The 23,541-nt window shown below is 32.0% G+C and overlaps 1 protein-coding gene across 6 annotated transcripts; it reads left to right on the forward strand.

The window, feature by feature from the left end:
• LOC107839315 (phospholipase A1 PLIP1, chloroplastic) lies at nt 1-19,900 on the forward strand. 6 transcript variants are annotated; one of them, XR_007043549.1, is made up of 9 exons: nt 50-741; nt 857-1,030; nt 11,631-12,347; nt 12,762-13,289; nt 13,585-13,644; nt 13,733-14,149; nt 17,099-17,158; nt 17,249-18,393; nt 18,924-19,900. XR_007043549.1 is itself a non-coding variant. In XM_016682747.2 (8 exons), exons 3-8 carry the CDS (start codon nt 11,673-11,675, stop codon nt 17,402-17,404), a joined length of 1,896 nt encoding a protein of 631 aa, XP_016538233.2. In that variant the 5' UTR covers nt 50-741; nt 857-1,030; nt 11,631-11,672; the 3' UTR covers nt 17,405-19,900. The 6 variants fall into 6 exon arrangements, 4 of the variants coding, with proteins under 4 accessions (XP_016538231.2, XP_047250463.1, XP_016538230.2 ...); XR_007043548.1 differs by having other exon boundaries at nt 17,249-17,652; XM_016682747.2 differs by having other exon boundaries at nt 17,249-19,900.
• The last annotated feature ends 3,641 nt before the right edge of the window (nt 19,901-23,541 follow it).

Consider the following 23,541-nt stretch of genomic DNA (forward strand, 5'->3'; position numbering starts at 1 on the left):
GATTAAATATGAGGAAATGAATTAAATGTCAAGGTTAAAATAGTAAAGTGAAAGGTGAAGATTCTCAAATGGAAGATGAGTACTTGAATCACCACGTGACGAGATTCTCTTAGGCTGGTTTTTGTTGTTCCACCCGGTCGGTGGCGGAGCCAGCATCTTAATTGAGGAATTTAAAATCGAAAAATGTGAACGAAATAATTAATTGAAGAAAGTTCGACGTTAATTATATATAAATAAAAATAATTTTAAGCTTGTATATATAGTATAATTTTCGAGGTTCGAATGAACCCCACACTGTGAGCTGGATCCGCCACTGCACCCTGCCAATGCCCCTCTTATATAATACTACTTCCCTTGTAAAATGTCACAAACTCTCTTTAGCAGAGAGCAGAGAGAGAGAGAGTGAAGATCTTTGGTGTTCGTTCATGTGTTTTCTCCGCACATGAAAAATATACCAAACCACTTCACTTTTCTCATCACTCACCTAAGTCTTATACTTGTGAACAATTTTTTAAAAATTTACACAGTTTTGATGGGATCTCCAGTGCGTAATTAGTGAACCAATTTCTTTGGCAGATAAGAGTGATCGGATTCTCTTCCTCTGTTTTTGATTTGACTGGTTCAGCAATTGAGATTCAATTTATGCATAAAATGAATTCGCAATCGGAGTTGTGGAAGCTGGACATTTGAAGTTGCTCCGGAGAGTTTTACCAGCATTGTATGTCAACAGTTTATTTTCAGGTGTATAAAATTCAATCTGCTCTCCCTTATGATCAAAATGTGGTAGAATTTTTTGATTAAGTTTGCAACATTATTGGAGCTGAAAATGTAGTAATAAATCTTCCCTTTTTTGCAGACGCATTGATAAGAGTGTCTTCCTCTGTTGAACGCGATGGGTTCGATTTGATTTGACGGCATTTTGGCTAATCTGTTCCGTTCCGGCGACTTTCTCATCGAAATTTTGGGATTTGAATTAACAAGTCGTGCCGAACCGTATGCAATCGTTGAATCAATCTTTCAAATATTCCAGGTAAATTATTTATTTATTTATTTATTTCTTTTGCGTGTACTTGTATCTTTAATTTTTCCTTTCTACTAATTTAAAAAAAAACATATGTTTTCTCGATTTATATATTATAGTCTATGTTTTTGGATGATTTAGTTTATACAATGGCCAACAAATAAATCACTGTTAATCTGTTATCAAAAAATAGCCCACAAATATAAACAACACACAGTCTATATCCCACAAGTTTAACTTTAGGGGTCGTTTTGGTGTGAGGTATAGGCTATAATTGTCCTGAAATAAATTGTGGAATTATTTTATCCCATGTTTGGTTGATGGGATAACTAATTTTGAGATTAATTATTCCGAGATAAATAACTACTTGAAGTAGCAGTAATCAAAATTTAAAATTATAGATATTATTAATAAGATTAGTTTAGTAAAATATATTTCTAATTAAATTTTATTTAGTGTTAGTTTATTAAAATATATTTCTAATTAGAGTTTTAAATTGCCATAATTTTTTCAATGTGGGCTGGTACATTGAATTGTTCAGAAATGACAAAAAAAAAAAAAAAATTGTTTTTGTTTTAGTATGTTGTTTGTGGTCTTGTGGTCTATTTTTGGAGTAAATGTTTGATGGAGTTGTTGTTATTAAATGCTGTTATAGTTTGCTAGTAGATGGTTCACTTCAATAACATACAGTATATAGTGTGGCTACTTTTAATGCTCTCATTTACTATTGGAAATGAGTACCATCGTCATGTTTATTTATGTGCCATGCTTTGGAGTGAAATTGAGTGTTAGATGCTGTAAATAAACTACGTATATAGTTTGACTGATTCAAAAGTACATTAAGTTCCTTTGTAGATTTTTTTAAAAAGGAAAAACAAAGAGAGAGAAAAAAAAGGAGAAAGAAAATCATAATTTTGAGAGGAAATGTGATCGTTTGCACTCAAATAGAATTTTTTTTATTAAAAAGACATAAAACTAGAAAAATATAATACCTTCATTTTTTTTAATTGCTACCTTCGTTTTTCATAAGTCAATTTGACTAGTTTCAAATTTAAATTAGATTAGATTAATTTAATTTTTTAAAGTTAAAGTTTAGGTATTCAAAAATTAGGTGAAAAGTATTATAAATTACTTTTTTTTTTTTTAAATTTGATTAAGAAATACATCTTAAAATGCTTATTAAAGTTTGTATCGTTTGACTCTGAAAATGAAAATAGAGCAATTAAAAAAATAGAGGAAGTAAAAAACATAAAACCATTTCGAACGGGAGTAGTACCAAATTTTTGAAGCATTAATGAGCTATTTCCTCAAGTAGTTGAACTGAAATCATAATTGTAAGCCGCAAGGTGTTTAAAGTGTCACAATAAAGAGAAATTAATAAAAATATCTTGCAAAATAAAATACTTGACATTGAGATTCTTTTGTGGCAAATTTCTTTATTGATTACTTTAATTATGTTATTAGAATAAAATTTGTGTGGCTCTAGGGCAAAATAGATAGCAGAAAATTCATAAAATCGACTCTAATTAATTCGAATTAAGACATAATTAATTTTTATATACCTATATGTTTTGCTCTAGAAGTTACCGGACCATTGTTTGGTCCTCTAGCGTAATGAAATTGCTCTCCGGAGACAAGGTAAACTAAGGATTATTGAGTAAGATAAATTAAATTAGAAGTATGTGTTTGTTAGAAGTAGCAAGAAACAACTCTCTTAAAAATAGATTTTTTTTTGTTTACTTCTTTATTATTGCAAACATTTTCCAAACTTATGAGTACTAGTATTTAGATTTAAGTTTCTAAAATATGATTAATCGAAACCAGAGTTACATGATGGTATCTGTTGCTGGTGGAAGGGTGGTGGAAGGGTATCTGTTGCTGGTGGAAGGGTAGGTATTATGTGAAATTAATCGAGGTGTGTGCAAGCTGACCCAAAACGATTATAAAATAAAATATGTTTAGTAGAAATAATTTAATAAATAAATACTTAACTAATATTGGATATAAGATACAAATTGGACTGAAGAAATACCAATTAATTAGCAAGAATTTTCTGGAAATAGGTGTTCTATATCAAGGAGCCTCCTTTTAAGTTGTCACTACTTGTCGGTAGGGGGTGTTCACGATTTAGTTAAAAATCGAATCAAATAAATTGATAGTAGTCTCGGTTTAATTTGATTTAGTTTTTAAATTAAAAAAAAATTCAAATAATATTTGATTTGATTAAAAATAAATCGAAGAAAATACCAAACCTAACCAATAAACTATATACGCATGATTATATATTACATTATATTATTTTATAAATAATTTTACGTAATTTATATACAATTCAGATCAAAATTTTATTCATCTCTAATTGGTTAATAAACTTATACCTTAAGCTAGTTCTTAAAAGAAAATCATGAATTTAAACTCATTTGTTTAAAGAAACAACTATGAGATTCATCTGGATATTTTCTTTTTGTATTTCTTATAACCTTTGTTCACTTGATTAAAGCAAGTTTACAAGATCTTAAGATATTTTCTTCATAATCCAAGAAAATATATAACAACAATATATTTAGTGTGTTCTTACAACCTGAAATCTGGATTGAGTAGAATGTGCGCACACCACTACCTCAACGGCGAGGCAGAGCGATGGTTTTCAATTGACAATCTGTGAAAATTATAAACACTATAATAAAAGAGTAATAACAGTTATAAATTGGAAAGGAGTGGAACTTTTTTTATTGTAGAAATGAAAAATAGAGCGACAAATACCATTAGACTTTTTAATAACTTAAAACGGAACCAAACAAATAAATACATATCATATTTGATTTGGTTAGGTTTTTAATAAATTAAAATCAATTACATTAATTTGTTTTTAATTTTAAACAAAAATTGACTTAAACCGAATTGCGTACACCACTACTTCCATGTGTTCATTTATGAAGGGCAATACTACTACGTCTGGTATAACTTGTCCGAATCAAATTATTCAAGTTATTTGTCCCAAACTACTTGTTAATATACAAAATCAAGATGGTATTAACTAAAATTTTCTCATTTTATCCTTAAAAATTAAAATTAGTTCTTTTTGAGAGTGTAAACAATATTGATCGCCTGCATAATATTGTAAAATGGCAAAAAAGTTTCCACATTGGTAATTTTTGACATGTATAACATGTCGAAAGAGTACATTAATTAGTTGGCCAAAGGCATCGATAGGCACTCAAATTTTTGTCAAAATTCACTTATACACCTAAACTAAGCCTTGTTCCTATCAGACCCTTAAACCCCCCAAATTTTGTTTCAATTAGGCATTTTTTGCCTAATTAGCAACAGGCATAGAGTGTGTGTGATACACTCGTCTGACATGCCAAAAACGGCCAATACTAAAAAAACACGTGGCAACGAATTTCTTTTAAAAAATTATAAGTTAAAAATCCAATTAAATCCAAAAATTCTGAAAAAGAAAATTATTTTAAAATTAAAAAATTAACCCTCCCCACCCCCACACCCCCGCCCCCAACCCCAGAAGATCGTCTTCTTCATCCCCTAAGTAAAAAACTGGAAAAAAAGAGTAGGTTCCGCAACACCCCCACCCCCAGAAGACTATCATCTTCTTCATCCCCACCCCAAGTAAAAAAACTAGTTCCCCCGGCCCCCGTGCCCCCCCCCCCCTCCCCCTCTTCCACTCTTTACTTATTTTTTAATAACAAAGCTATTAAATACTCAAGTTACAATCAAATTAGGAATTACAACCATCTCAAATTTGTAAATCAACAATCAAATTACAATCATCCCAAATTTGGAATTCAACAATCAAATTACAATCAAATTTGGAATCACAATCATCTCAAATTTGTAATTCAAAAATCAAATTACAACCATCTCAAACTTGTTTCGAAACTTGTATTGGTTAGAGAGTTATCTCGTGAAGAAGACATCACATAACTCCATTGACGAACATTCGAGCTTTGAGTTTGAATTTGCAGACTGTGAGGTTTCTAAATTATTTTGGTTGAGTGTTGTTTCAAAAGCATGGTTACACTTTAAGGAGCTTACAAATCAGATTTGGAGCTATTTGTTAGAAATTAGAAGTGGTTTTGGCATGCTTTTAATGGTAGATGAACAAATTAAAATTTAAGAAAAAAAAATGAAGAAGATCGGGAGAAAGATGAGTCAGGGTATCGGGGGAGGGGGGTTGTGGGGAGGTTTTGTTTTTTAATTCTGTTTTATTAAAAAGAAATTGGGTCCTCTAATGTTTTTTGTTTTATTAAAAATTGTTTTGGGGCCTTTAGTGTTTTAAAAAAAAAAAAAAAAATTATTAAAAAAATTTGGGGCCCTCAGTGCCATTTGGCATTTTTCTATTCGTGAATTAATAAAAATAACTCTCACGCGCCCTCTGTGTTTGCACTGCACGCGCAGTGCCACATAGGTACAAAATGCCTAATTGAAACAAAATTCAGGGGGTTTAGGTGTCTGATAGGAACAAGCCTTAGTTTAGGTGTCTAAGTGAATTTTGACAATAAGTTTGAGTGTCTATCGATGACTTTAGCCTTAATTAGTTTGAAGTAGTACACTCGTATTGATGAATAATGCATATAAATATAATAATATTAAAAAAAGTTAAGTTAGTAAAAATATGAAGGGGAGTCCTGGAGTTAATTGGTAAGTTGTTGTTATGTGATCAAGAGGTCACGGGTTTAAGGTTTGAAAACTACCCATTGCAAAAATGTAAGGTGGTGGTATGTACAATAAATTCTTGCGATCGAACCCTTTTCCAAACCCTACACATAACTAAAGCTTAGTACACCGAACTACTTTTTTTAAGTGATATTACATGAATCTTTAATTCTTTAAGTGATATTACATAAAATTTCGACTATTTTGTTAATTGTATTTTATCCTATTTTTTGAAATGATGATACATATGTTATATGGTGATACATATAAAAAGTGATACATTTGAAACTAACAAGATATTTATTTAAGGAAATAATAGATTCTCTTTTATTCATTGTATTTATTTAAGGAAAGATATCTAATTTCTCTCTCTTTTTAGATTTAATTTAGGTATTTTAGTTATGTTTCTTTTTTTCGTCTTTAATTATGAAAAATATTATTTTTTTTTTGGTCTTTTTTCTCTTTTTTCGCCTTTAATTTTAGTCTGTTTTTTTAGATTTAATTTTAATTATGTTTCAATTCTGCTTTTAGTCTTTTTTTTAAAAAAATATTATTACTTTTGTTTCCTATATTGACTACACCATTATCTTTCATTAATAACATATAAATCACCCAATAATTGAAATAAATAATTGTATCTAACATGTGAATCACCCAATAATTGAAATAAATAATTGTATCTACCATATGAATCACCATAATACCATATATATCACTCATTAATATTATATGAATCACCTAATAATTGTATCTACCATATGAATTACCATAATACAATATGTATCACCCGTTAAAAACATACAAAATATATCTATCGTATGAATCACCATAATACTCATATAATGATATCATATTTATCATTTATATAAATCATCATTAAAAAATTAAACATGTATGAATAACTAAATAAATTTATATATGTATCAATAGATTATTTAAAAAAAAACATACAAAATATATTTATCGTATGAATCACCATAATATCCATATAATGATATCATATTTATCATTCATATAAATCACCATTAAAAAACTAAACATGTATGAATAACTAAATAAGTTTATATATGTATCAATAGATTATTTAAAAAAAAATCGAAGAGAGTTTAGTAGAGAAAAATTTTTTTGCATGCATTAATGAAGGAGAAAAAATTAGGAAGGAAGTTGATTTAAGTATTAATGGAAGAGAAAAAATCAGATTTAATTGTTGAAAATTAGAGAGATATTTTAGGAAAGGAAATCTTGAATGAGTTAATGGTGGAGTAAAAATAGAATGTGGGATTTTCTTGATATGTATCAGGAGTAAAATTGAAAAAATAAAATTTATGTAAATTTTAAAAAAATAAAAGATATTAAGTAATATAATCTCTTTAATTATAAGATTTGTATAATTTATCCAAAAGTATATGTGAGGGAGAACATAGAAATTTCAGTTGTAATGGAACATAATAATCAGGTGTTAGGGAAACTTATGGACCTATAAACCGTAGCAAATAGCATTGACGATAAGTCCGAGGATGTATAGGAATTTGCAGAAGTATATATGTGGTCAATTAAGGGAAAATTTTACAATGGTTGGGAGGGTACCATATATTTGCGACAAGTGTCTCTGTGGGCCCTTTTGTCAGCACTCTCTTTCCCTTTATTTTCCTCCATCAGCTCCTCTTCTCTGTTTTTTTTTTTTTTTAAAGAATAAATTACATAAATTTCAAACTTACGAGATTATATTATCTAATATTTTTTATTTTTTAAAAATTTACGTCAAATTTCAATTTTTAACTTTACTCTTGATACATTTCAACAAAATCTCATATTCTATTTTTATTCCATCATTAACTCATTCAAGCTATTTATTTTTTCAAATATTTCTTCTCTAAAATATCTCTATTATTATAAACAATTAATTCATCTTTCTTCCTGATTTTTTCTCCTCCATTAACGCTTAAATCATCTTCCTTCCTGATTTTTTTCTCCTCCATTAATGCATGAATTTTTTTTCCTCCACTAAAATCTCTCCATTTTTTTTTAAAAAAAGAAATTGTTGATACATATATAAATTTATTAGTTATTCACACATGTTTATTTCTTTTAATGGTGATTCATATGAATGATAAATATGATATCATTATATGGGTATTATGGCGATACATTTTGTATGATATTAATGAGTGATACATGTTGTATTATGATGATTAATATGATAGATACAATTATTTATTTCAATTATTGGGTGATTCATATGGCATTAATCAGTGATATATATGGTATTATGGTGATTCATATGGTAGATACAATTATTTATTTTAATTATTGGGTGATTCATAATGGAAGGTAATGGTTTAGTCAGTGTAGGAAACAAAAGTAATAATATTTTTTTAAAAAAAAACTAAAAGCAGAATTGAATTAGAATTGCTATCCGTATGAAACACAAAATTCTTAACTACATAAAACTAAAGACGGAAAAAGAGAAACATAATTAAAACACCTAAATTAAATCTAAAAAAAACTAAAGACGGAAAAAAAGAAACATAATTAAAACATCTAAATTAAATCTAAAAAAAGAGAAAAATTAGATATCTTTCCTTGAATAAAAAAATATAATGAATAAAAGAGAATTTATTATTTCCTTAAATAAATACCTTTGTTAGTTTCAAATGTATCATTTTTTTTTATATGTATCACCATTTCAAAAATTGAGATAAAATGTAATTAACAAAATAATCGAGATTTTATGTAATATCACTTAAAGATTCAGAAATTTATGTAAGTTACCCTTTTTTTGAAAGTATTTTCTGTTATATTTAAAAGATGTCATTTTTTTCTTAACTTTTTTGAATTAATTTTTAGATTTTATAACTTAAGATTTCTACTCATTGAGTTAATTCTTTAAATGACCATTCAACTTAGCGAAATTACCTAATCATTTTTTAATTTTTGCACCTTAAAATCTTCTTTAAGTCCTTACAAAAACATAATCAATCTCATTTTTAATTATTACAAGGACAAAATATTAAAATAGACTTAATAAAAAATAATTAAATAACTTTTAATATTTTTGTTCTATCAAGTCACTCTTTATTTCATAATCCTCTCTTGTTTAAGAAATACAATTTGACTTTTTTACCCTTAATAATATATTCATTTGTATAGTATATTATATAAATAACTTTTAAAAATTTTAAAAAATATTTTTTGTGTTAATTTAAAATTGGATTGCTTTTTATATGATAAATAAATAAAAGAGTGATTTATGTGTGATAAATTTGAAAGTTAAATAGATTTTATATATATAAAAGATTTTTGTATGATAAATTCAAAGTTAAAAATTATTCAAATTAAATATCTAGTATTTCAATCGTTCAAATCTTAATATTCACCTACAACTATCGAAAAATTCAATCACCCAATGGATGGTATTTTTTACTCTATATTTTTATTTCTTTTTTATTTTTCTTCTAGTTACTACAAATAATTAAAAAAAGATCAAGGTTGACATTACTATTTTTTCACCCTAATTTATCTGTTTTATTTGATTTTGTGAAATTAAATATCATTTATAAACAAATTTAAAAATAAAAAGTATGACATGCTCATTAAAAAAAGGTGAAGTAAGAAGAATAATAATAACATGCATGGACCCACAACATGCACTTGTCAATTGATGAGAACCTCATACAAATATGACATGGCACACTTCACCCACCATAAAATTTTTCGTCAATTAAGGAGTGGCTTATGTTCCCATACCCAAACTTCAATTTCTGTCTTCTTATCAAATCACCACTTTTGTGTCATCCTTTTAACTCTTAATAAATACTTCCGCTGTTTTAAAATAATTGACCCTTTTGACTTGACGTATCCCTTAAAAAAAATATTTATTAGAAATTTATTTTTTTAAATTAGCCTTATTAATTATGCTTTAAAAATATAAATTTGAGTAAATATATAGTCATTTAATGTTGAGGGTAGCATTGAAAGAATATAACAAAATACTCTTGATTTCATCAAAAGGAACAACTAAATTAAAACAAATATTTAAAAAAAAATGTCAACTAAAAAGAAACGAAGGGAGTACTATTTTTCATGGATTTTTAATCATACTAATTTCAGACGTTCAGTATACGTGTGTTGAAAGTGTTAATAAATACTACAGTGTTACTTATGCTATTCCCTCCTTTCCATATTAGTTGATCACTTTTCATTGAGCATGGTGCTTAAAAATCGTAAATGATATAATTAATTTTACTACTATATTCTTTATCCATATTAATGGACATAAAAATAATTAATTGTTTAAGCTTTCAAAGAGTATATTAATTTTGGTGAGAAAATTTTCATTATGTTTTTTTCATTATGTTTATCTGTTTTAGTAAGTGATCAAATAATTTGGGATATATATGTTTAGTAAGATGAATTATCATGGGATGGATGGGGTATCAATTAGCAATGCAGAAGAAGATGCAACATTCATTTAAATTAAAAAAAAATGTTAATACTCTCTTTTTTCTTTTGTTTTTTTCTTCTTGTTTTTTTAATCTGTATACATCAGGTGCTGTAAGTTTTTATCATTACAATGTGGGGAATTGAATTCTCACCTATAATGTGAAAATTTAGATAACTAATTAATTGAGCTACTAAAATCCCCCGGAAAAAAATGTTATTACATTGACCGAGTTACTTGATTAAAAATAATTTGACAACGTCTTTATAGTAATATTTTTTTTTTGGTTTCCCATTCGGTGTTCGATACCCGCATTGAAGCTCGACTAATTCGGATTCCCTTAGAGTAATACTTTTGCTCCCGTACATTTGTTCTCCTTTTTCGATGTTTTATATAGTACTATTGTAAACTCAACTTTTCTAAATAACTTTTTATCCATGAAAAGAAATATTTGAAAGAATTAAATATCCTTGAATGGATAACTTTATAGGTTGCATATAAAAAACACGTATAAAAAGTGAATTTCAAAAAAAAAAAGTACATAAATATTACTTCTTCGTACTTATATTATTTTAAGTTTTGGCTTTGGGCTATCAATTATATTGAGCGCCTCCGGAAACAAATCTTTGATGTTTAACAAGGTACGTACTAAGTAACTCTTTCGTGTGAACTACACAAGGATAATGTAGTTTCCACAATGCATGACGCAACAGGGATGCCGGACATGGATAGATAATGAAGGGAAAATTTCAGAAATAGCAACTCTGTAGCCTTAATTATAACTTTTATAGCAACAATTTCATAATTACGAAAAATAGCAAATTGTATTTGTATTTAAGTAAAATGTTGCTATATAAATACATATACAAATATATATATATGTATTACTCATAAATACATATGCACAACTGAAAAATACATATTTTTCTATTACTATGAAGTGGGTAAAATATTACTACTTTTGCTATAAGTAGTAATTTTGAAAAAATGTTGCTATTTATTGTAATTATAGTCTTAAGGATGTTAGTTTTTGTAATTTTTCCAATTAAATTCATGAACCATCTAGTAATTTTCTCAAATTTGTTCTCTACCTATGTAAGCCATTCATATGTCCTTGGAGATCTAAGTCAAATTTTGGTTTACTAATACGAAACGGTTGTAAATTCCAAGGAGGAATATTAATTAGCTTTGAACTCTATAATTCTACTATATTACGGATTAGTGTCTCATTATAGGTACAATTACTGTTATGCCCATAGCCTCTTGAGAGAACAGGCAAGCTACCTAAGGATAAATTAGTCATGTTCAAAGTCCTTATTTGTGCTTTGTTGGTGTTGAACAGAATCATCCTTTATGTGTTCGTTGTGCACAAAGCATACTTTTGTCATGAATAGCTTCTTTATAACACCCTGATCTCGTTTATTATTTAGATTCAACAAGCCTCCAAGAGAACTGTTTTTTATTCTCTTCTTGATTCTCTCTTCTAATGTGTAGGTTTTAGGTCTCCACAAGAAGTGATCAAGTCTCTTGGCAATCATGGCGTGCAGTTGTGTGTCCATAATGAACTCACCTGTGAATAAAAGCTCTAAAGATGCGTGGATGGAGCAAGACTACTTTCGGAGGTCCTTTTCGAGCAAAGGGAGTCGTGAAAAGGCTCGAATGAGAAGATCGTATTCTGAAAACCACCTGACTTGTCGTGCAAGTCGTATCCAGAGTACAGAAACACAGCCAAAATTGAATAGTAGTTCTACAGGAGGTCCATTTAAACTTCAGCTGTCAAGTTCGTTCCTCCCTGATTCTCTTCGGTCATTCCTGTTTGATATCGAGACCAGTAAGGATATCAACATAGAGGGCGTTATCTTTGAGACTCGTCATGATCATGATCGAGAGAATGATGGGATGGAGGCTGAGGGAGAGACAAGAAGGTCCAATTGGATTCGAAGGCTTGTGGAGCTAAGGAGAAATTGGATAGAGAAACAGAAGAAGAATGATGCAGAGATACTTGAAGAATACATGGAAAATAGCGGTGGAGACTGCGAGGAGGAAGGTTGTGAAGTAGACTATGAGGAGGAGGAGGATGCAGCTGACGAGATGAATGTGGATAGAGAATCATTCTCCGGGTTGTTAAGGCGAGTCTCCTGGTCAGATTCCAAGCTTTTCTCTAAGCTGGCTTTCTTGTGCAACATGGCTTATGTTATTCCCGAGATCAAGGTTTGTTCGCTTATCCAGGACATGTATAAGGTTTTTTGTGCATATTTTTCTTTTTCTGAAAGTCTGATTGCTGACATGTATAAGGTTTTTTGTGCATATTTTTCTTTTTCTGAAAGTCTGATTGCTAATCCTATTTCCAGACCACCATGATAGCCAATTATCCTGTAATGGCCCTTTGTAGAACAAGGTAGGTAGATTCCCTTGGCAACCCTCTCTTGTGCTCAACGAAGACCTTCCATGACCGTCCCCAAAACACTTGCCTTAGGTAATCTTAAATTAGGTCACCATGGTGGTACTTCAGTGAAAGAGCCATTTAAGCAGAGGGACCTAAAACAATTCACGCCTCTTAAAAGTCATCTATTTCAATTGTTTTTGTCATGTCTAATAAGTGAAAACCACTCCTCCAATATGCAGGCCACAGATTTAGAAAGATGCTATGGTTTGGACTTCGTAACATCTTCCTTGGTGAAAAAAGCAGAAGCTATGGCTATCAAAGCCAAGTTCGACAAGGATTCAGTTCGTGTTCCAGTTCCATCATCAGATAATTCAGTGCCTAATCCAGATAAAACAGAGGAAACTGAGCACAAGCGTCTACCTCAGCCATTAGTTGCTTATGATATAGCAGCTTCGGCAGCATCTTATGTCCATTCCCGTGCTAAGGACCTTTTTTCAGTTGGCAGTGAGTCAAAATTGGTAGTTGATGATGCGACCTTGGGAGTTAACAAACGGTGCTCAGCAGATGAAAAAGATAACTCTTCACAAAGAGTACACAAGTCAGAGATGGCTGCATATGTAGCTGCATCAACAATGACAACAATGGTTGCTGCTGATGAGAAACAAAAGCTGGAGGCAGCGAGGGACCTTCAATCACTTCAATCCTCACCTTGCGAGTGGTTTATTTGTGATGACTTAACCACATATACTCGTTCTTTTGTTATTCAGGTAAACTCCTTTCTAGTAAAGTTGATGACAAACAAAGGTACTTGAAGAAGTATATCGAAATAGCACAGCTCAATAAACAATTGAATCTGCAATCAAAGTGGGACACTGAAAAAAAGCTCCCTCCATTTGATATTAAGAGTGAAATGGAAATTTTAAAGAATATATTTCCAAATATGGAAAGGTGCATTTCTTTTTGAAATGGATTAGAAAGGAAGAGTGTCATACAAAATGTAAAACGTGTTAGATATTATTCACTTCCATCCAGATTGACAAATTATCCATGTGTGAACTGCAGGGATCAGACTCATTGGCGTCATGGAAGGCAAATCTCTTCTTTGAACCAAGCAAATTTGAGGTAGGCATCAGAAGTGACTCTATAATCTTGTCTTTATAATTATGAAGAAGATGAACTGAATCAACAACAAACAATTTCCTTGTCACAGGAAACGGATGTGTTGGTTCATCGAGGAATTTATGAAGCTGCAAAAGGAATTTATGACCAATTCATGCCAGAGATAATGGAGCATCTGCGAAGGTTTGGCGACAAGGCAAAGTTTCAATTTACTGGCCACTCTCTTGGAGGAAGCCTCTCACTTCTGGTCAACTTGATGCTGCTAACTCGGAAGGTCGTCAAACCATCCTCTCTTCTACCAGTTGTCACTTTTGGATCACCATTTGTGTTCTGTGGTGGTCAAAAGGTGCTCAATGATTTGGGTTTGGATGAGAATCATGTGCAGTGTGTGATGATGCATAGAGACATTGTTCCGAGGGCATTTTCATGCAACTACCCAAACCATGTGGCCCAAGTCCTCAAACGTTTAAATAGTACATTCAGATCCCATCCTTGTCTGAATAAGAATGTGAGTACACTCTCATACATGGCTTCTACATTTAAAATTTTGAAGCTACTTCAAACCCATCTAATACATAAAAGAACCTGGTTTTACAATCCAGTTTTACTTCTAGCTTTGTTTAACAATCTAACCCCCCCCTCCCCCCCTGGTATGTGTGCTTATTCTTACAGAAACTGTTATACTCGCCAATGGGAAAGATATTCATCATCCAGCCTGATGAGAAGTCATCTACCCCTCACCCTTTGCTTCCTCCAGGCAGTGGCATTTATTCTCTAGACAGCCTCCATTGTGCATTTACTAGGAGAGCTTTCAGAGCCTTCCTGAATTCTCCGCACCCATTAGAAATTCTAAGTGACCCTACAGCATATGGTTCTGGAGGTACAATTCTCAGAGACCATGACTCGAGCAATTATCTGAAGGCTGTGAACAGCATTATAAGGCAACGCACAAAACTAATTGTACGGAGAGTGAGAAAACAGAGGAATCTGATTTGGCCGTTATTGGCTTCACAATCTCCACATGCCTGGAGCTATGAGCGCAACATAGAAGCTAGAGGAATACTAAGAAAGGAAATAATCTCAAGTGTTTGATTTCCTAGCGAGAATTCATACCCCCTCCCTTAAGCCTTCTTTTGCCCCAGATCTACCAAATTACAAATCTATTATAACAGCTCAACCTCATTTCAGATTTGTTCTATCCAATTAGAACCAATAAGTTATCCTGCCACCTCTATTCTTGACAGAACTATATGAGGGAGAGATGATTCAGCTTGTTATATGAAGAGACTGTCAATGTACCTTATAGCAACAAAGTGCACATAAGCAAAGGAGCATGGTATAACTACTTTTACGATGCAGTATTGAAGTGTGTGGTGTTAGTAGCCATACTTTGGAAAATGAGAATGGATATAGTAATGGCAGAAATCACAAGAGAAAGTACATGAAATTTTTCTGAGAATTGTTAATTTGTAGCATCTTGTACATAGTCTTACCTTGTCAAAACATCTTGTCAAGTAATTGTAGCAAGGAATAAATGTTTATAGTATATAAATAAATTGTCAACTTGTGAGTTGTTAAGTCTTACTTGAAAGCTAGCGATAAGATTTCAGAGGCTCCTCTCACAATCATCCACACGCAATATCGGATCACCAAATAATGCTATCCTCATCACAACCAAGAAACTATACAAAGGTGTACTACATTTTTCAAGCTTTTGTCAACTACCCATTGTGGCAATGTGAATACTTCTCGCTTCAGAAACCCACACTCCTCCTTTCAGAAATTAAAACAGAGAAAGTCGAAAGGTGAAGTGGTGCTTGTAGAAAATGGATTCTATCTAATGCACAAGTTAAACTCTCTGCTCAATGTTGTCGAATTGTATCAGCAGAGATACGCAGCAGTCTGTCTCTGTTTAGTTATATATTTTCTGAGAAGCAGTGAAGTCTCTATTGTCACTCCCTGTTTGATTAAGGACTGTACTGGCAGCCCATATATAACTTGCACACTCATAGTTACCTTCTTGTTGCTTTATTAATTATTTACTTCCCCTATCAAAAGATAAGCTGCACCGGCAGCCACACATGTCATGAGCAAGGTAAAATCATATTTCCAAATCCACAAAGTGAGGTTTGAGCAGGATAGATTGCACGCGATTAACGCGGCCTCAGAGATAGATAGGCTATTTCCAAAAAATCACAATTGAAAATTATCATACTCTATTTGATTTACGGAAGGCATATTGTGTACTAAAAAATAAAGTAAATAAACAGAGATTAGCTTCTAACATTCAACCTACGGCTACTCTTAATATCAGAGAAACGAAACACAAAAGAAAGAAAAGCTAACCAAGCCTGAAAGTTGACTACTGAAAAACTCATGGTCTTCCTTCTTCGCATCTCCTGTAAATCCGACAGGCTGAAACCACAGCGGACAATGCCTCCTCAAACTTTTCTATGTACTCTCTAACACTTGTAAATTTGGCCATTAAGTCCACGGGATGAGCACAAAACCTTCGACAAATATCCACACAAAACTTGTCCCAAGTAACACCACTCGATCCTCCATTTTCGGAAACATAGCATGCATACCAGTATTCAGCTTTTCCCTTAATTTTCAGCGAAACATACTCCATTTTTAGATGATCTGGAATTTGACAGAGTTCGAAGAAGATTCAGCTGTCAAATTCTGGAAATTTTGGGGGAGCATGCGTGATGGAGGTGAGTTGATTGTGTCGTTTCATGTTGTCGGCAATAAACGACTGAAGCTTCAACTCTATTTGCTTAAGGCCTCTTCCATTCTTATAGGTTTTTGGTTAACATTCGCCATGAGCCCATGACCGATAATTGGAGAAGATAAGATCAAATGAGGGTTTCGATTGTGAATAAAAAATACGGGTTATTTGTAGCACTGATGTATGGCAAGGGTGGCCAATTGGGAGGGTTGGAGTAAATTTGGGCAACTCAATTCGGGTCTAATATAATAAACGGGTCAAGATTCTACTCCATCAAAGTTTGCCAGGTATGATGAGATAATTCAGTCTGTCCAATTTTGATAAAATTTTGGTATTTAATAAAAAATATTTATTATGACTAGATATAATAATATATTAAATTAAAAAATATATAAAAAATTCTCATCAGTCAATTTGAACTGCAGTTTTTAACTGACTCACAACAACTCTACTGCCTACTATAATCGCAGCCTATCCTGAACCTCCCCAAAAATTTCCAGAATTTGACCTATGCTAACCAACGAAGGCCTTTCAAACACCTTTCTTATCCCTTAGATTATCATAAATAAGGTCACAATGGCTGTGCTTCGATATTTAGCCATTTATTCAAAGAGGGACCTAGAACAATTCACGCCTTTCAATGTACATCGCGTTTGAGGAAATTCTTCCTGCTTGTAGCTGTTCTCATCAAGTCTAATAAGTGAAAATCATTCCTCCAATATGCAGGCTACAGACTCATTGGCGTCATGGCGGGCAAATCTCTTCTTTGAACTCAGAAAATTTGAGGTAGGCATCAGAAGTGACTCTCTGTATTCTTGTCTTTATAATTATGGAGAAGATGAACTGAATCAACATCAAATAATTTCCTTGTCACAGGAAATGGATGTGTTGGTTCATCGAGGAATTTATGAATATGACCAATTCATGCCAGAGATAATGGAGCAACTGCAGAGGTTTGGCGACAAGGCAAGGCAAAGTTTCAATTTACTGGCCATTCTCTTGGAGGAAGCCTCTCACTTCTGGTCAACTTAATTCTGCTAACTCGGAAGGTCGTTAAACCATCCTCTCTTCTACCAGTTGTCACTTTTGGATCGTCATAGTGTTCTGTGGTAGTCAAAGGTGCTCAATGATTTGGGTTTGGATGAGAATCATGTGCAGTGTGTGATGATGCACAGAGACGTTGTTTCGAGGGCATTTTCATACAACTACACAAACCATGTGGCCAAGTCCTCATATGTTTAAATAGTACATTCAGATTTCATCCTTGTCTGAATGAGAATGTGAGTACACTCTCTCATCTACGCTTTCTAGATTTAAAATTTTGAAGCTACTTAAAACCCCATCTATTAAATAAAAGAACCAAGTTTTACAATTCAATGTTACTTTTAGCTTTGTGTAGTTATACTCTCCAATGGGAAAGATATTCATCATCCCGTTCGATGAGAAGTCATCTAGCCTCACCCTATGCTTCCTCCAGGCAGTGGCCTTTATTCCCTAGATAACACCCATTATTGTGCATTTATTAGGAAAGCTTTCAAAAACCTTCCTGAATTCTCCACACCCATTAGAAATTCTAAGTGACCCTACAACATATGGTTCTGGTCAGGGACGGATCTATTCATTGCCGTGGGGTGGCACGCCACCCGCAAATTTCGACGGAAACTCTCTCTCTATATAGGTATATACACTGATATAATCAAATAATAAATCTGTCATCCACAATAATAAAATGATATCTAGAGCAAGTGGTAGAGAAGTGTTTTGAAGGGCTCAAAGGTTGCGAGTTCAACCTCTGTTGGCAGCATTACTATTGTTAGGCCTTGGGCCCAAAATAGCAAAAATAAAAGACAGGCCTAGCCACATTCAAATGACCCGAAAGAGTGTAATAACATTACACACTATTTTCAATTGGCTTTCCATTTTCCACATCAGTCCCAAGACTATTCTTTTGTGAATTATTCTTGTTCTTGCTCCTCTTTGTTCATCAATCATTCCTAGCCAAGAATCTTCTTTGCAAGAAGGTAAGATCTTATTATTTCTTTTCTTGAAGCAAATTGTGAAATTTTGTAAGGGAGCAATCGTGCAGCTCAAGCACATGCTGCTAATTAAGTTGACTTAGCTGCTAATTAAGTTGACTTAATTAAATAATTAATTATTGTTTTGACTTTTTTTTTTAATTTCATTAGTTGTTAAAAATAATTTAATCTCTCTCATCCATACTTTGGTAATATATTCATACACATATCAATTATTATATATCAATTCTAAACTTTGGCCAAAAAGACTGACACTTAATACAAAAATGTAGGGAAGGACAAAAATTAGTGTGATCAATATTTAAATGATTATTTAGTATGTTACATAGAGCGTGATATATTTGCAAATGTAAGTAATGATGTCATCATTGATCGTTTTCAGAATATGAAAACTCGTCGTGGGCAATTGTAAAGAATTATGAATATTATGATATTAGTAATATTATTAAAAATTTAAGTTTGGTCATTGTATTACTGTTCTTATATTATTGATTAATTTGTTAATTGTCCTATAGACCGGAAAGATAAATAATCCGATTGAATTATCGATAAGTTTACTTGGCACCCAGTGAGTTCGGATCCTGGATCCGCCTCTGGTTCTGGTGGTACAATTCTCAGAGACCTTGAGTCATGACTCGGAGCAATTATCTGAAGGCTGTGAACAACATTATAAGGCAACGCACAAAACTATACTTGTCCGGAGAGTAAGAAAATAGAGGAACCTGATTTGGCCTTATTGGCTTCACAATCTCCACATGCATGAAGCTATGAGAGCGACATAGAAGCTAGAGGAATAGCACCCAAGGGTGTGACCTAGTGGTTCAATGAAGCGGGTTGAGCACCATGAGGTCTCAGGTTTAATTTCCAACGGAGACATACATTAGGTGATTTCTTCCCATTTGCTCTAGCCTTGGTGGACAGAGTTACCCGATATCTGTTGCTGGTGGGAGATGACAAGTGTGCACAAGCTGGCCCAGATAACTGTTGCTGGTGGGAGATGACAGGTATCTCGTAGAGTTGGTCGAGGTGCGCAAGCTGGCCCCGATACCATGGTTATCAAAAGAAATAGAAGCTAGAGGATTATTAAGAAAGGAAATATTCTCAAGCGTTTGATTTCCTAGCAAGAATTGTTCTCCTCCTTTGAGCCTTCTCTTCCCCAAGACCTGCCAAATTACGAGTCTTACCAAGAGCTCAACCTCATTTTAGAATTGTTCCATCCAATTAGAACCTATAAGTTATGCTACAATTTATGATTTTGACGAGGGAAAGCTGATTCGGCTTATTTTATATGAAGACTGTTGATGTATATCCTATAGCTTAAGCAAAGGAGCCTGGTATGACTACTATTTATGATGCAGTATTGAAGTGCATAGTGTCAGTATCCGTACTTTGGAAAACGAGAATGGATATAGTAATGACAGAAATCAAAAGAGCAAGTACATGAAATGTTTCTGAAAATTGTAATATTGTAACATCTTGTATATAGTCTTAGTCAAAACACCTTGTCAAGTAATTGTATGTCACGATCCAACTTTTCAGGTTACGATGACGCCTATCATAACCCCTAGTAGGCAAGTCAATCTGTAGTCTGAAACGGCTAGTAACGGACTACTTAATAACATAAGAAAAGAATGCAGAATATATGAGATAAAGATCAATACATAGATGAATCCCAAAACCTAGTGGTATCAAGAGTTTCTAAACATAATAAGAGTACAAAAGTGAGATATCAAGAAGAAATATACTGATTCAACTTACCTCTGAATACAACTTAGAAGCTAGTCTAATACATAGGAGAGAGATAAGTAATACTCCGAACATCAGAAGCTCACTCTAAGTCTCCGAATCAGGGCTACTCCACACGATGCACACATCAACGGCGATAACTCGTACAAACAAACGAAATTTGGGGCTAAATCAAGCCCTAAGCTAAATTGGGGTTTTGGGTCAAGAACAATAAAATTCACCAATAAAGTGATGGTTATGCTTCCTTGGTGGTAGATGAGCATTGGGTTGACTTCGGAAACACGATTTCCGTATGTGGGACCCACTTGAAATTTTTGGTGTCATTTTTGGACTCGAAGCACAATAGTGCAATATGGGTATCATTAGACTCGTATTGATGAGTAGATTATATTTTTGATAGTGTAATGACATTTTGGAGATTGTAAAGTGAAGACGAGCATGTGGTGCTTGAAGTGTGATTTTGCGGTTTAGCCTTGAGATAGGCTTCTGTCTACTCTTCTTCATGGATGATGTATGATATATATTGCGTGTGAATGTGAATGTTAAGATTGATATTGGATAGAATGACTTACTATTGAATATACATATAAGTTTGGAGATTAGATAGGGTTTTGGACCCGTAGGTTGAATTATTTAATACCCTTGTAGAATCCTATTGCCTTTTCCCTAGTTTGGGTAAATTTGTAGCATGGATGTGATATAATGCTATGCTTGGAATATGGTTTTAGCATTTGAAGCATGATTTGTAAAATTCTTTGTCATGAGATATTTATCTTACTTTATAATAAGACTTTTATGATTTGTTAATATTTTAAACGAAGATAATAAATTTAGAAATGTGAAAATATTATTATTATATAATAGAGGTTTTGTTAGAAATAATTTTCTATTAATTATGATATATTCAAAATATTATTATTATTTTATCACAAATTTATGCAATATCCAAATATTTATGCGATGTAAAAATATTACTTATTGTATAGCAAAAAGAGAAATGGGCAGCCGCACACTTGTCCTTATATTGGACTTTTGGACAAATGCTTATCTTTTTATATATATATATTAGTATCCATGCTTACATAGTGTCATTCAATAATAACCTTTCAACAAAAGGCATCTGCAAGTTTCTTATGTTTTGCTTATACTGTACCTATATACATATATTTGTAGTAGTTTTTGGGGAGAAATATTTTGGCATCAAATTAAAGATGAGTTGTATAGTACGCTAGGTACCTTTTAGTAGTGGCTCTAGTACTGACCTTATCATGTCTTGGGAGGAATTCATTATAAGTTGGTCCATTTTTCTCATCTCGTTTTGATATAATATATATGTTCCTTTCTTAGTTTTTACTTATTATTATTATTATACATAATTCTTTATTTGGTCTCTGCCTGTTAGCCCGTTACTTATCATTTCGGACTATGGCTTGGCTTGCCTGCTGGTGGGTTAAAGTAGGCACCATCATGACTTAAAAAATCTGATCGTGACATTGTATCATGGAAATAGTTGTTTATAGCATATATAAAATGTCAAACCTGTGAGTTGTTAAGTCTTACTTGGAATCTAAGTCATAAGATTTTGGAAGCTCCTCTCCCATCATCCACAAACAATATCAGATCACCAAAGGTTTATAATGCTATCCTCATCACAAGAAGCTATACTAAGTTGTCCTACAATTTTCAAAGTTATGTCATCTGCCCAATATGGCAATAATGTAAACACTGCTCGCAGCCATACAAAGCACAGGTGTGTTATTGAATCCCACACTCCTCAGAAATTTAAAGAGAAAACATCTCAAGAGTTGGTCAATGTGGACATCAAAGTCGAAAGGTGTTGTCTGTCAATGCACCCCATGGAGCATTAGTGCACCCATTCTCTTTCTCAAGTTTCAATTGTCACTCTCTATTTGATTGGGAACTTTATGTCTTACAAGGTTTAATTGTTAAGGATAATATATAGTAGGTTTGCATAGTTACTTTCTATATGTTCTATTTTAGTTGTATGTATAGTCGTATTTCCTAGATATACAAAGTTTAAAAGAACAATTACACTTGGGCACATATCAAATAAAAGTACTCTTAGGGGTCGTTAATTGACAAGGTGTGTAAGAATAATGCAAAATATGATGATTAGTAATGCCTGCATTAGGCATTTTAGTATTAGTTTTGTTTGAATTAGTTATTCTAAGATTTTTCTTATGCAGTGTCTGATGTAGTATAGTTAAAATAATTAACATGCATTACAATTTTGAAAAAAGTATTTGTTTACAAAAATACTCTCCACATGGAAAAGATATGGAAAAGATCTTGAGGGGTGATTGTGTCTTCAACTATGTTAATGCATGCATTAGAATTAGTGGCGAAGCCATCTTATGATTAGGGGATCATCCAAACCCCTTTCGACAAAAAATTATACTATTTTTATATAGTAAAAATTATTTTTTATATATATATAATTGATGTTGAACCCCCCTTCGGTTAGTTCGTGTGTCTATATTTTTCGATTTTGAATCCCTTGATGAAAATTTTGGCTCCGCCACTGATTAGAATCTACTGTATTATTAATATCATGCATTTTCATTTATTAATTATACACATCTTAATATCAAATAGAGTGTACCAAACAATATATTATCTACCCACAAAATTAGTACATGCGTTATTTTTTCTAATGCATTCAACTAAACAAACCTTAAGTTTTTTTTTTTTTTTTTTTTATCAAAGTGGCCAATGGCCACGAATTTATTTAGTACCCTTCGAATTTGTTGTTTCAAATACTACATCATATTTCTATGACTTTAAAGGTATGTCATATTTGAAAGTAAAATGATTGAAATTCATTTTTCTTTTAAAAAGGTCAAAAAAGAAAAATATCATCCTTGCGACGACAATTTCAGAGGTAAATTTATAATTTTTAGAATATGAATACACCACTAAAGAAAAGGAAAAAATGTATCCGGTAAGAATTAAATAATTTAATATTTAATCAAGTATATCATTTAGCCTTTTTATAACATCAGGTTAGCAGATAATTATATTATACTGATTTTAAAATGTATATACACTAAGTACCTGATTTTACGAAAAGACTACAGGTTCACTTGCTCAATATTTTACCTATAAATTCACCAATGACAACAACATACAAAATATATCATCACAAGTAAAATTTGAGGAGTGTGGATTATACATAAACCTTTCATCTAATACTCTGAGGGATAGAGAACAGGTTATTTTCAATAAATTTTTGACTAAATAAAAAATTATAAAATAGATTTTTAAAGAAAATACAAGAATAAAGAAGTTGAGATAAGAATACAATTACTATTGAAATAATAAATAAAAAATGAAAGAGTGCAAGTAGATGGAGCAATTTAAAAAAGC

The sequence above is a fragment of the Capsicum annuum genome, chromosome 8 (assembly GCF_002878395.1).
Source record: "Capsicum annuum cultivar UCD-10X-F1 chromosome 8, UCD10Xv1.1, whole genome shotgun sequence".
Classification (NCBI taxonomy): Eukaryota; Viridiplantae; Streptophyta; class Magnoliopsida; order Solanales; family Solanaceae; genus Capsicum; species Capsicum annuum.

What these genes read in the sequence shown, in the direction of transcription:
- LOC107839315 (XM_047394507.1), top strand. Translation starts at nt 11,673, where the DNA reads ATGGCGTGCAGTTGTGTGTCCATAATGAACTCACCTGTGAATAAAAGC. An exon ending in ATGTTATTCCCGAGATCAAG is followed by an intron (nt 12,348 to 12,761) that starts GTTTGTTCGCTT and finishes TCCAATATGCAG; the next exon opens with GCCACAGATTTAGAAAGATG. An exon ending in TTGAACCAAGCAAATTTGAG is followed by an intron (nt 13,645 to 13,732) that starts GTAGGCATCAGA and finishes TCCTTGTCACAG; the next exon opens with GAAACGGATGTGTTGGTTCA.